General features: G+C 49.3%; 4 protein-coding genes across 4 annotated transcripts, besides 1 other annotated feature; 2 read left to right on the top strand and 2 right to left on the bottom strand.

Moving 5' to 3' along the window:
• Positions 1 to 319: 319 nt before the first annotated feature.
• Positions 320 to 1,894, top strand: FPSE_00325 (uncharacterized protein; the record flags this gene model as incomplete). Its single annotated transcript, XM_009253445.1, has 3 exons — positions 320 to 396; positions 452 to 1,040; positions 1,091 to 1,894. The coding sequence occupies 3 exons, from the start codon at positions 320 to 322 to the stop codon at positions 1,892 to 1,894; spliced, it is 1,470 nt and encodes a 489-aa protein (XP_009251720.1).
• A 133-nt stretch (positions 1,895 to 2,027) lies between these two features.
• On the bottom strand, positions 2,028 to 3,842 carry FPSE_00324 (uncharacterized protein; the record flags this gene model as incomplete). The annotated part of the gene is made up of 1 exon (XM_009253444.1): positions 2,028 to 3,842. One exon carries the CDS (start codon positions 3,840 to 3,842, stop codon positions 2,028 to 2,030), a length of 1,815 nt encoding a protein of 604 aa, XP_009251719.1.
• Positions 3,843 to 4,672: 830 nt separating this feature from the next.
• FPSE_00323 (uncharacterized protein) lies at positions 4,673 to 8,656 on the bottom strand (the record flags this gene model as incomplete). The annotated part of the gene is made up of 2 exons (XM_009253443.1): positions 4,673 to 8,389; positions 8,450 to 8,656. The coding sequence occupies 2 exons, from the start codon at positions 8,654 to 8,656 to the stop codon at positions 4,673 to 4,675; spliced, it is 3,924 nt and encodes a 1,307-aa protein (XP_009251718.1).
• Positions 8,657 to 10,390: 1,734 nt separating this feature from the next.
• Positions 10,391 to 10,435: a microsatellite.
• Positions 10,436 to 11,133: 698 nt separating this feature from the next.
• On the top strand, positions 11,134 to 12,760 carry WC-2 (the record flags this gene model as incomplete). The annotated part of the gene is made up of 3 exons (XM_009253442.1): positions 11,134 to 11,253; positions 11,377 to 12,568; positions 12,621 to 12,760. 3 exons carry the CDS (start codon positions 11,134 to 11,136, stop codon positions 12,758 to 12,760), a joined length of 1,452 nt encoding a protein of 483 aa, XP_009251717.1.
• Between the last annotated feature and the right edge of the window lie 677 nt (positions 12,761 to 13,437).

Genomic DNA, 13,437 nt, shown 5'->3' with positions numbered 1-13,437 from the left:
GAGACAATCGTTCGACCTGCGAATTGATGAGTTAGTAGTGAGGCTATTTTGCGGAATTCATCGGCAGCTTCTGTTATCAGCTGTCGAATCAACTGGGAAGCTGTTTATAAGAAGATTGAAGAAGTTTGTTCAAGAATCTAGGGTTTTATTTGTTTTGACCTCTTCAACTTACTCTCATCTGCTCTGACGATATTATTGTTAGACAATTACTAATGTCTATATCACTGTGACTTGGAACAGTGTCATTATTGCATATTAATTTACGACAGATACCCTCCCTTCTCAACTTGTTTCCAAAAACACATCTGACTTTGAAAGAATGGCTCTGGCAGATAAACTCGACGTTCGTCGCATTGCCATCATAGGTGCTGGCCCTAGTGGCCTTGCAGCCGCCAAGTAACTACCCTCAACACCATATACATGACGAGTCTTCAACTGACAACACTCCCAGATATCTTCTCGCAGAAAAGAAGTTCTCCAAAGTTCGTATCTTCGAGCAACGTGCCACAGCAGGCGGCGTATGGAACTACACTCCTCTGGCCCGCGAGCAGGGCTTCTCAGTTCCTAGGACTCAACCCAGTTATGCGGCAGATCAAGCGCTTTGGCCTAATGACCATGGGGATGTCGAGTTCATGTCTCCTATTTACGATCTTCTTGAAACAAACATTCCACATTCGCTCATGAGGTATAGCGACAAAGAATTTCCCGAGGGTTCTTCTTTGTTTCCTCGTCATAGCGTTGTGCTGCAGTACCTCAAAGACTACGCCAAAGAGATCACTCCTCACATCTCATTTCAGACTCAGGTTTTGAACATTGAGAAATCGAGGTCAGATCGCTCACAGCCATGGTCGGTCGAGGTGCTCGACCTGAAGGCCAACAAGGTCATCAAAGAAGAGTATGACGCTGTTGTGGTGGCGAGTGGACATTACAATGACCCTTTCATCCCTGATATCGCCGGAATCACAGAGTTTGATAAGAAATACTCGGGTGTCATTTCGCACTCCAAGTTCTATCGAAGACCTCATGATTTTAAGGACAAGGTATGCTGATTTGCTTTTTTTGTGTGGATATTCTGCTCATAATCAAGTAGAAAGTCATTGTTGTTGGCAACTCTGCATCTGGCGTCGATGTGAGCGCGCAACTTTCCAATGTTGCAAAGCACCCCATCTTCATCTCAGAAAAGGAAAAGTCGACCGTGGTCGCCCCTACAAAAGAGCCATGGGCAGCTGGCGTTCCTGAAATTGTTGAGTTCCTCCCAGAGCAGCGCGGTGTCCGCTTTGCCAACGGCCAAGTTGAGGTCGACATTGATGCTGTGATTTTCTGTACCGGATTCCACTATTCGTACCCCTTCCTCAAGTCTCTCGATCCTCCTGTAGTTGTACCTAGTGGAGGACACGCAGCGCATCTCTGGGAACACATTCTCTACACTGCAGACTCGACTCTCTCATTCCTTAGTGTTCCGCAACGGATTGTCCCTTTCCCCGTCGCCGAGGCACAGAGCGCTGTGATTGCCCGCATATGGTCTGGTCGTCTGAGCCCTCCATCTGAAGCCGCGATGGAAGCATGGGTGGAAGAGCAGCACGAGAAGAAAGGAGAAGGCAAGGCTATTCATGTCATGGCTTTCCCTGAAGATGTCGACTACGTTAACCGCCTGCATGAGCTAAGCAAGGCGGCACCAAGAGCTCCTGAACTGGGTCTTGAGAATGAAGGACAAGGCAAGTTACCTCCATACTGGGGACTGGATAAGAGGTGGGTGCGGGAGAGAGTGCCAAAAATCAAGCTGGCAAGCAGAGCAGCAGGCGAGAAGAGACATGAGCTGAGGGGATTGGAGGACCTTGGTTTTGATTATGAGGAGTGGAAGAGGACTGTCGAGGAAGGTGAAAAGCTCTTCTAAACCGAACATGAGTTTTGAATAGACCATGAGATATTTTTTCATTGTTGAAATGTATTATTACCAATTTATAATAAGCTAGATATGCGCTGTCTATAAAGCGCTGTAACTTTTTACATAAACGCCGCCCTCATTTTTAGTTGTCTGTAGTCTTTTCGTTACCCGGAATCACACCCTCTCCTTCATTTGCCTCGTTATTTTCGTCGCCGCGTCGCTTCAGCGATTTGAGGCCAGTCTTATGCTCCTTGTGTTCCTTGCTAAGGTTAACCTGCTTGATCATAAGACTGATGACAAGCGAAAGACCAGCAAAGCACGTGTACACGATGTACATGGTTCGTAGACTGTGCCAGAATGCTGTCTTGGCTACCCTGCCATCTTCTCCTGTCAAAGATCCTACAAGTTCCACACTACCGGCTGCGTTGGCTCCAGAGAGTCTGCTGGCGAGACTAGGACCTAGTTCCTCCTCGAGCTTTGGATACTGCTTCTCCATCTCATTGTTGAAAATGACACCACCTACCACGACGGAGATGGAAGTGCCCAGCTGGCGGATAAAAGAGAAGCATGAAGTTGCGGAACCAATGTCTCGCGGCTCGACGTTGGTCTGAATTGCGATTAGGGGGGCCTGGAAGTTGGGACCGATACCAATTCCAGCGACGATCTGAAATATGATGATCTTGACCCAGTTAGCGCGCGGTTCGAGGTCGATGAACAGGCCGAACCCGATAACAGTTACAAAGAAGCCCATCACGATGGCGAGCTTGTACTGTCCTGTCTTCTTGATATATATACCAACTCCAGCCGAGATAAACGACAGAGACAGCACGTACGGAAGAAGGTAGACTCCAGAAAGCAGCGAAGAGGCACCCAGAACACCCTGGTAGTAGAGCGGAAGCCAGTAACTACCAGACATGAAGACGAATGCGTGAGTAAAGCCAACTCCGTAAGAGGCAATGCTGTTTCGTGTGCTGAAGAGCCGTAAAGGAAGAACAGGGAACTTGGCAACCTTCCACTCGTATAAAAGGAAAAGCCCAATGGCAAGAATGCCAAAGACGAGAAGACAAATAGTCGTGGCAGAGTTCCAAGGAAACGAGACCCCGCCAAATTCAAGGCCCAGCAACCACATAACGGTGCCGCCAATGATGAGAATGCTGCCGGGCCAGTCCAGAGCCATGAGACCCTCCTTCATCGGCGTGCGAGGGTTGTGCAGCTTTAGGAAAAAGACGAGAATCACAAAGGCAACGGCGCTGATGGGAAGGTTGATATAGAAACACCATCGCCAGGTGACCTGGCTAGTAAAGACACCACCGAGAATAGGTCCAACTGCAGATGCCAACGCCCACACCATGCCGAGAATGCCAAAGTACATGCCTCGGTTTCGTATGGAGAAGAGATCGCTGATAGCGATATTGGGCAGCACAATAAGACCACCTCCACCAATGCCTTGGATGGCACGCGCGGCAATGAGCATGCCCATGCTGTTACTCACGGCGCACAGCAGAGAACCGATCCAGAAGATGACCGCCGCAGCAAGGAGGACGGGCTTGCGGCCAAAAATGTCCGAGATCTTGCCCCATGTCGGCACAAACGAGGCGTTGCCCAGCAGGTAAGCACTTCCTATCCAGACGTAACCTTGACTCGAGTTGAACTCATTAGCGATGGTGGGAACCGCGGTGGTGATGATGGTTGTATCCAAAGCGGCGAGGAACAGCGCCAGGCACAGAGCGCTGATGATCAATATGTTCTCCGACCTGGTCCGTCCGGCCTCTGGATCCCCAGCACCAGGCGCTCCGGGTAACGGGCTGCTGCCGGCCGGCGCGGTTGCGGCTTCATCTGGGGTTGCTTCGGTAGCTGCTGTAGGGTTGTTGGAGCCTGCATTTATCCCATCTCTTTCCACGTCAAGAGTGCTGTCCGAACTGGTCCTGTGCTCTGGCGTCGGCGCTGAGACGGCCATTGTTGCCGTGCAAGTTGTAAGCCTAGTAGGCCACTAATGGAGGAATAGAAAAATCCCCTTTTCTCTCCCTTTTGCGATTTGAAATCCAAGTTGAAAATCGTAGACGTAGTAGCAGTAACGATCCTTGTCCGGGGGCCGGCGTGGACCGAACAGTGATTGCTAATCAGGGATTGGATTGTGTTGTAGTATTGGAAACGCAGCTCCCTGCTGTGTGGTTCATATGCGTTCACTATGCACGAATATGTAAGGATACCTTTCTAGCAAAGTGTGCATGCATGGGAGAAAGAGGTCAGTCACTCAGGATGAGGCGAGATGAGATGAACAAGGCCATTGTGATTCATTCTCCACCGAGAACGGTCCATGACTAGGTACTGTTAACTAAATAAACCGCAGATCAAGACCAGGGATAGAATGATTGAATAGCTCGTTAAATCCGAGGCGCGAAACCGAAATCAGAGTAATTCGGCGGAAACGTGCCGGGTCGTCGACTCGTGGAGGGTGGAGAAATAATTCCGTTGCAATGAAAATAAAGGCGTCAACGACACTGAGAGACTGGGAGGTGTGGAGTAGAAATATTATTGCCGGTGTATAATTCCGTGAACTTTTACGTATTTTCAGACTTGTCTCACAACCTTCTGAATAGAGACAAGCACTAACGTCTCTCTACCTTGGAGAAAACTAGAACTAGAGACTGAATGGAAGATACCATGTACTATTATTTTTCACTCTCATAACGTCCGTCTCGGCATTTGGGGATTGTGAGAACCCTTTATAATTTACATAATTCCACTGCTGATTCCTCTTCCACTCTACTCAACTTGCATGCCTGGTTAGAATATCTTTGTAATACTTTCCCTTGAAATGACACTATTCTGTCGCTCGTCACGCCTGACGCGGAAGAAACTGTCACAGAAATCGCTACACCTCATATGTCGCAAAAAGTCCTCGTCGTGAGTGATGACAATAAGCTGGAAGTTACTCTGGGCCTGACGAGCTTTGATGATCATGTGCAAGCTTTCTGCTAGACTCTTGATGTTGTCGCGATCCAGATTGGTTGTAGGCTCGTCCAGCGCAATGAGACCACAATTGACACCAAATGATTCAGCCAGTGCTAAACGAATGATGATGGATGCGAGCACCTTTTGTCCAGCAGAACATCGGCCACGCATATCCATCTCGGTGTCTTGCTTCACCATACAGAGTCGATAGTTGTAGTTGCGTTTGCCTGTGTTTGACTCATTATCCGAACGGATGAGAATTGTGTCAATGTCGGTTCCTTGGTAGGTACTCTGCCATAGTTCGCCAGCGATGCGATTTATCTCAGCCATCTTCATTGAGTGGAACTGCATCACAGCTTTGTCAACAGCCGAGCTACACTGGGCCAGATCCTCAATAGCGGCTTTGGTCGTTTCCACACGGATATGCGACTCTCGGTACTTTTTCTTGGCGTCCTTGTAATCCATTTCCCACTCTTGAAGTAATCTTCCAAGTTCCTCGTCCTTGGTTTTCATAGTTCCCATCACGGAACCACGCTCTGCCAGAAGACGATTGTAGTGATTCTCTTGCATACGGGCTTCAGCTTGAAGACGTTCGTAGTCCTCGTCGGCATTGCGCTCCTCTAGTTCAGCGATCTCTTGACGGATGACATCGATAGTACGAAGATTCTTGCGATAGTTGAGGTTGTCTTTGATGTTCTTCTTCTTACGGTCTCCGTTGTCAATGTCTTGCTTCAGCTTGTTTGTACGGACCGTGAGATCTGTAACCTCCTTCTCGGTACTCGCGATTGTCTTCTCGAGTGTGGCAATGGCCCTCTGGTTGGATGCCAGGTTAGAGGGACCACCACGATCGATGTAGCCCTGGATATCAGCATCCATCATTTTCATCTCATTGACTGAGTTTGCGACGTTGTCACGAGCGTCAACAATAACCTGTTCCTTAGCCCGACCGTGCCGAAGAACTTCATCACGAGCAGACCTTGCCTCTGTAATGCTGGGTTCGATTGTCTCCAACTCATCGTCGGCGCGCTGAATGACATCTCGTTGGTGGGATACTTCTTCCTTCAGTGCCTGGATCTGGTTTTGCAGATCTTGCTTCTTGTCTAGTTGACCAGCCGCACGGCTGATTTTGTTTCTCAGCTCACTCTTTTCTAGCTCGAGAGAGTTGAGTTGATCTTTTGTACGTTGGCGGTCCGTAGTCAACTTTGAGATACGGTTCTTTAGAGTCCTCATCTGATCAGACAAGCTAGCCTGGAGCTCATGGATCTCGTCAGGACTTCGAGTTGCCCCGCCTGACATCTGCTGAGACATGATGCGATCAACCTGGGTTTCCGACTCGGCAATGTCTCTGATGGTTTGCGTGATGTTGGCAACAGTCTTGGACATGTCCTCAAGGTCTTTTTGTTTCTCCTCCTCAGTCGATACGATGGACGCTTGCTCTTCAACTTGTCTCTCTAAGGCGTCGAATTCTGCCTCTGTAGTCTTGCACTCTTCGCGGAGAGAAGGCAGTTCAGCCGTCAATCGCTCGTATGTATCGTAAGAACCCCGCGCAGATCGCAGCTTCTCGAGACTCGAAACCATCTCTTTGAGATCCTTTTCTGTGTCAACCTTGCCCTTCGGGTCAAGATGCTTGTCTATCCTCTTGCTCAACCGTTCCATGCCTGCAGCTTGACTCTCATCGAAGTGACGATCACAAAGCAAACATTTCCGCTTCGTGTCTAGCAGACGCTTGCATTTGGTGTAGTAATCCACGAGTGCGTCGAAGAGACTAAGATCATTGCGCAATTCCTCGACCTGCGATTCAGCAGCCTCGACTTCTTCCTTGTAATCATCGACGATAGCGTTGTCACGAACCGTGAGAAGGGCATTGACCACTTGTTGTTGACAAGTAGCCGCCTCTTTGGCTTTCTTGTCGCGGGACTCTTTGGTGGTTCTCAAGCGGAAATCTACTTTTTGTTGCTTCTGCCGGGTCTGATCGCGCCGCTTCTGGGCCTCAGAAACAACCTTATTCTGATTCTTAACCAACGCTTGAAACTTGGATTCCAAAGTTTGTGGTTCCCAATCACTGCCAAGGACCTTGTCCAGCTTAGGCTTCCAAGTACTTGTCAGGGTGTCAAGTTTGCGCTTGCGGTCGTTAAGTTCCTTCCTCCTGTAGTCAAGCTGGGCTCTTTCGGACGCAAGACGAGTACACTCGACGAGCTCTCTACCAAGCCTATCGTTGTCACTCTCGAGTGAATGCAGCTTATCGTTTTCATCTGATAGTTGCCGGTCCCAATCCGCATTCTCAAAAGTCTTCTGGGCTGTTTTGAACCTGCTATCAAGATCTTGCATCTGCCCATCGAGTACAGCTTTGGCACCCTCGTCAACGTCGATCTGGCTCGACTCATTTTGCAGCACCGCAGTGCGCTTTTCAATGGCGCTCATTCGTTGTTTGGCTGACACGCGATCTTGAGTGCGGGCAGCTTTGCGGCCCTCCAGCTCGGTGATGACACCGGTAGCCTGATCTAATTCGGAAGAGTTCTCCTTCTGCAAGCGCTCCAACTCCCTTTTCTTCTCAGCAAGGAGCTTCTGAAGGCGGTCATTAAATGACTTGACTTGGCTGTCGGGGAGATCCCCGTCAAAGCCCGAGAAACCATAAGACTGAGCGGCTTCTTGGATCATCTCCTTTTGTATCTTTAATTGGCGTTCGTATTTGTCTTTGTCCGACTGATGCTTGCCTTGCTCGGAAAGCTTAGCAGAGAGTTCCTTCCGTGATTGTCCCAATTCCTTCTGCAACTCATTATACTGAGCCTTGTTTTGGTCGGCATCGTCTTGGAGGTGCTGCATACGATCCTCGTAATGTGCCAGATCGCTTTCCAATTTGCCGTCGTCATCATGGAGCTCCTCAATAGTGGACTTTAGCTCTTTAACCGCCTCTTCTCTGTACTCAAGCTGCTCGCGCTTTGTGTCGAGGTTTTGCACGATCGCAAGATGACTATTTGCTGTTTCCCGGGTGGTCCTGATTTTCTCTTGAGTTTCTTCCATCTCAGCACTGATGGACTCGCAAGTCTCACGAGACCCCTCGATTTCAGCTTGCAAGGCCTTCATCCTCTTCTCAGCACGGTCGCCCCGATCCTTGTTTACCTTGTTGTGAGCCTCGTCGTTCTGAAGCTTGCCCAGTTGTTCAACTTGCTTCTTTCGAAGCACTTTGAGGTTATCGATGGCTTTGGTATATTTCATAGCCTCGAATATTTCATCGAAACGTTTCTTCAAGGCGGCTGGCTCACTCAACGGCCAGAGAGACTCGTCTTGGTGACAGAAAATGACAGCATCAAGAATTGCAGGTGATACACCAAGGCGCTCTGGTATCATCTCATCCATCTGGGCCTGTCGGGTTGATGTGGTTGTTCGTTCCCCATTGTTCACAACGACGAGGGAGCTGTCCAGGGTCTTCTGGGAGCGGGTCGTCTTCTTGACAGTAAGCTGTACACTTCGGGTCGCGACATGTTGACGGTCGTTGATGGATCGGAATTGTAGTTTCACTTGGGCCAAAACTTCTTTCTCACCACAGAGCTGCAATGTGTTAGCGGGCGTGTTGCATGTCAAGGATGAAAGAGTATGAAAGTGCCGTACCTTGGGGTCATGGATGAAAGCACCGCCCTTGCTGTTAGGTGGCAACTCGCCAGTGGTGGCATACTTCAGACATTCGATAATTGTCGTCTTACCGGAGCCGTTGTAACCGACAATGAGAGTTAGAGGGGTGTTGAACTGAATAGCCTCTCGAACAGAAGGGCTGAAGGATCGGACACCCGAAATCGAAAGCTTATCGATTCTAGACATGGTGATGACTACCGCATTAAGGGGACGTGACAGGTACAAAGATTATGACCTTGTCGATTGACTCATCTACAGACTGAGAACTGTAGCACACAAATCACACAAAAGTCGATGTCACAGGCGGATGACCTTGAAAGTGTTGCACTAGCTTGGACCAGGCAGCCAGCAGAGTTGACGGGTAACGCGACAAAGGAAGGAAAGACGCGTTGAGAGGTTTGGAGTCGAGAGCAGCTGATGCGTGAGCACGTGCTTCTAAGTTTACCCGTGGGTTTAGCGAAATACGGTACGTATTCCCATCATGGGGATTGAAGACGGGCAGACCCAAAAACCAATGGCAGCCACCTCCAATGAGGACGGTGAACTGCCGACTGCCTGCCCGTCTAGGTCCCATGTTCACTAATCATTAATTTGGACCGGGAGTCAGCTCAAGACGTTTGCTCAACGAAATTTTGACGATATCTATCATATTGTCCTGACCTTGAGGTCCTATCATGACAATATTCGAAGTTTTCGCAATTCAATGGAAACGCCTGAAAGATTACGTCTTTTCGACGTCAGAGGATTGAGGACAAGTTTCGAGGACCCTGAACCGTGTGTGGCGAAAGAAAACCAGTCGCAGTCGTGGCGCCACCCCATCTTCAACCCGCAGACCAGACCATCAGTCTCCAGGAAATGCTTGGCTCTGGATCTAGGCCAAGAAAGGTTTCAAGCATGGGACGCATTTGGCACTAAAAACAGTGGAGGGGGCACAAGTCGTACACCTAAACTTGTAGAGGCTGAAAGGTGATGATTGACGGTAGCACAAGGTCGTAACCAAAAGTTGGGTTTCCTTGGCTGAGATACGAAGGAAACACCCAGTCCAACAGCTGATATGTGCAAGTACGAGTACGGTGGCAAGTTTGTGCTGCAGCGGATATGTATCAGGCATTGAGAATGGCATTAGAGACATTATATGCATGTCTTGACAAAGTAAAATGTATCTGGCTTTTTTCTTTTTCTTTTTTCTTGTGATCTGGTGCTTATCAAGACAGGATGGAACCCCGGAATTGCGCCGCGATGATCCCCCTGAGAACTAAGCATTTTAGGAATCATGATATCATAGTAGAATCGAATTCTCGCTGCAAAGTCTTGACTCTTGAATGAGACACCAGAAACATTGGTAAGCCACTTGGGGATGAGCAACGCCACTAGCTTGCTGCTGGACCCTCAAGACCCTTCACACTGGAACCCTCCAGCTTCCAAGACGGCCTAAGGGTGCGCTAAGAAGATCCATGCTTCCGTAGTCTCCAATCAACATTGCCGGAGACACTCCAGTATGACTTTTATCCGCTTTTCTCGGGGGAGAACCTCCGGTCAAAGGCTCTCTACATTGGTCGAAGAGTTGGACAAGTGCCTATGAGGCTAAAGACAGGACAGGGACTCCTGCCGAGAAGCTTCGGGCACAAGAGGTGACGTTTCATGCCCAAAATCCCATGTCTGCAAGAATCCAGTTTTGCAAAAGTGCCATGTTTTGGTGTTCAACTCATTGATACACCATACACCTGTCTTGTGCTTGTAGTGCCTTAGTTGCTTGACTGTCCTGCCCTGCTGCGCTTGTCATCCGATCCAAAAGTAAAGGGGAAATAAGAAAGCTCGCTCCAGTCTCTTGTTTATAGGAACCGGGCCATTCTTTGTTCTCGACGCTACAGGTAAGTGCCTACCTAGGCGAATTGCAACTTTTGATGTCGTATCGCGGTCTCTCATCTCATTTCATTTCATCTTGTCCCGTCCCATTTCGTCTCAACATACCCGTCCAAACTTTTCCATGTTTTGATTCTTGCACATAAGATATCTACCTGCTTGGTGTCGTCATATGTCAGACGCCTACCTTATTCAGGGTCCAGTCTATCGGACAGGTAATTTGAGTCTTTTGTACATATCGTACAACATTCCCTCCTATGGCTTCCACTCAATGACCCCTCTCCCTTCGCCCTATTCTTCCATGATGCCATTATCCGCTCGAACATTTTCTGACTCTCGACAGGCGTTTTCTAGGATTCCCGTTGGCTTTTCCGTTCCTTGAATAGCAACACACAAGTCTAGTACTTTTTGTTTTTCGTGGAGAGAGAAAGAAAGGTCGACATCTGCCTATCCCCGACGCTTGAACTTGGGGTATTGTGTTTGAGAAGTATTTTTCTTAAATTACACTAAAGACCATAGCTTAGAACAAAAAATCGCCTTTACGATCTCGAACAACCCCAGAACCGTCCAATATCTGTTTCATGGTCTTTTGGAGCATTTTCCCTCATGATTAACGTCGCCAAACCTTTATCTTCATCCTCCAATTCGACGACCGACCCCCAGCTCCTACCGTTGTCGCTGTTCCATCCACTAAAGCGAGCGCTTACAGCCACGCCAGAGGCCACTGGAACTACCCTTCTTGGGCCTTTGCCAATGCAATTAAGCCCACTCGACAGGCCGCAAACGCAACCTTAATAACCATGTCTCACGGACCTCCTCCGCCTCCTCCGCCTCACGGCGCCCCTCACCAAAACAACTTTGGCAACTTCTACGGTTTCAATCTCGATATCGGTTCTCTCCCTGACATGACAGGTGGCCAGGTCAATACTTTCCCCTCCCCTGCGATGCTGTAGCCGGGGCTGCGGCCCTATAGCGCCCCCTCTCCTCGGCTTGGGCCATCGCAAACTCAATCTGCGATCATTCCGGCTAACCCGATTTTGCAGATGGGTGCTGGTGGTCAGGATAACGATCTTATGTCAATGCTCGATAATAATATGCTTGGCGGCATAGACGACGTCCCCATGGGTCTCGAATCCGCTGATGACTCCAACATGAACGGCTCCTTTGGTAATGGTCAAACATCCACAGAAGAGTCGGTTGCGAGAGCCGAAAATCAATTCAACACTGCAGCCAACAACGTACCTGGCGCAGGGCCCCTCCCAGCTGGCGCGTTCGCACAGATGAATCTCGCTGGCGCCAGCACTCTTACCGAATTTACAAAGCGAAGAAACTGGCCCGCCAAAGTTGTGGAGGAGCTTAGAGACTTTTTGCAGATTCTTGATGCCAACGGTCGCATCAAGTACGCGTCACCGAGTATTCTACAGGTCACTGGATATAGCGTGGATGAGATCCAAGATGTCTTTCTGAAGGATCTGATCCACCCAGACGACCAAGGTGTTTTCGTCGCAGAACTCAACGAATCCATCGCGTCTGGCAACCCGCTACGACTCTTCTACCGTTTCAAGAAGAAGGATGCCGAATATGCGATTTTTGAGACCGTCGGCCACGCTCATATTGCTGGCGCCAAATTTGCCCCGAACCCCAACAATCAATCGCCCTTCTGCCAAGCTGTATTTATGATGGCGCGTCCATACCCAACCAAAAACGCTGGACTTCTGGACTCTTTTCTCGAGCACAAGATCGAAAACGAACGATTGAAACGACGCATCGCCGAGCTCCGCCGCGAAGAGGAGGCCGAGAACGACGAGGCGCAGAAGCAATGGATGCAGAGCCAAGAGGGCAGATCGGACATGACGCCTTCTGAAGGGACAGGGGTATCGTCAAGCACCTTCTACCGTCCCAGCAGCGAGAGAGGGATGTCAGAAGCTGATAGAATGGCCCTCAACAAAGCACTCACGCGCGAGAACCTCGAGGGATCAGGCGGCAATCGCCAAGATTCCCTCAAAGATAAGATGGCACGTTATGAAGGGGCTTCTCATACGGACACAATTGAGATGCTCACGGGGTTGCGATATATTGAAGGCGAACGAAGCAGAGGAATCACAACGGGTAACGCAAGCCCGACTTTAATCAAGGGTGACGCAGGTATTGCAATTCCGATGGAGCGAGACCCACGAACAGGCGATAAGAAGAAGAAGCTCAAGACTTCTGAGGAGTATGTCTGTACTGATTGCGGTAAGTGTCAACCTGAATGGATATTTTTGCATATTGGTCCTAATGAAATTAGGCACGTTGGATTCTCCAGAATGGAGGAAAGGGCCTCAAGGGCCCAAGACGCTCTGCAACGCCTGTGGACTACGATGGGCCAAGAGGGAGAAGAAGAGGACCACTAGCCACCCTCCGACAGTAGATCAATCGGTCGCCTAGACTCGACAGTCGCAAATGTGCCAAACAATTCTTGGCGGCGAGACACACGCTCCGAACAAAACGAACCGGTACGAAAGAATAGCGTATGGCGCGATACGGCAGGATTCGATTAGAAACACGGTGCCTGGGGCACAACGGAGTCTGGGCTGATATTACAACTGCATTTTATACGGCGAAAGCGGGATATACGAGACGCTCACAGCCGGGGTTTTTCATTTTCATTTTCATTTTCCTAATTAAAGGAGCTTGCTCATGGCTCAATTGGAAGCCTGTTACGACTGGATACTACCATACAGATACCATACCTGGGATGTAGGAGCACTTTGGCAGAGATAGTTGACGCGGGCGCCCTTGAAGCGCCACATATATGAATTGACGCATTGCCTAGATGATCGTGAGTGAATACAAGTTTGAACAGGTAACCAACCACCGATAATTCAATTCAGCGACTCAGTATTAAAATCCGACACGCGTATTACTCGGGCTGTCTACGTGACGCAGTTCAGCTGAAACGGGATCCATAACAGCTGAAAACAAGCAATAGCTAATGCTAAGGGTCCCACTACTCTACAAATCGAGTGCGTATGTCCATCTAAGCTCCCCATAATTACAGCTTGTGTTGTACGTATAGCTGGGTCCACGTCAGACACGACCAACGATGGAGGGAGGTATTGGGC

This window comes from Fusarium pseudograminearum, chromosome 1, assembly GCF_000303195.2.
Source record: "Fusarium pseudograminearum CS3096 chromosome 1, whole genome shotgun sequence".
Taxonomy (NCBI): Eukaryota; Fungi; Ascomycota; class Sordariomycetes; order Hypocreales; family Nectriaceae; genus Fusarium; species Fusarium pseudograminearum.
The sequence above is the reverse complement of the archived record's forward strand: the minus strand, read 5'-3'. Positions and strand labels throughout refer to the sequence as shown.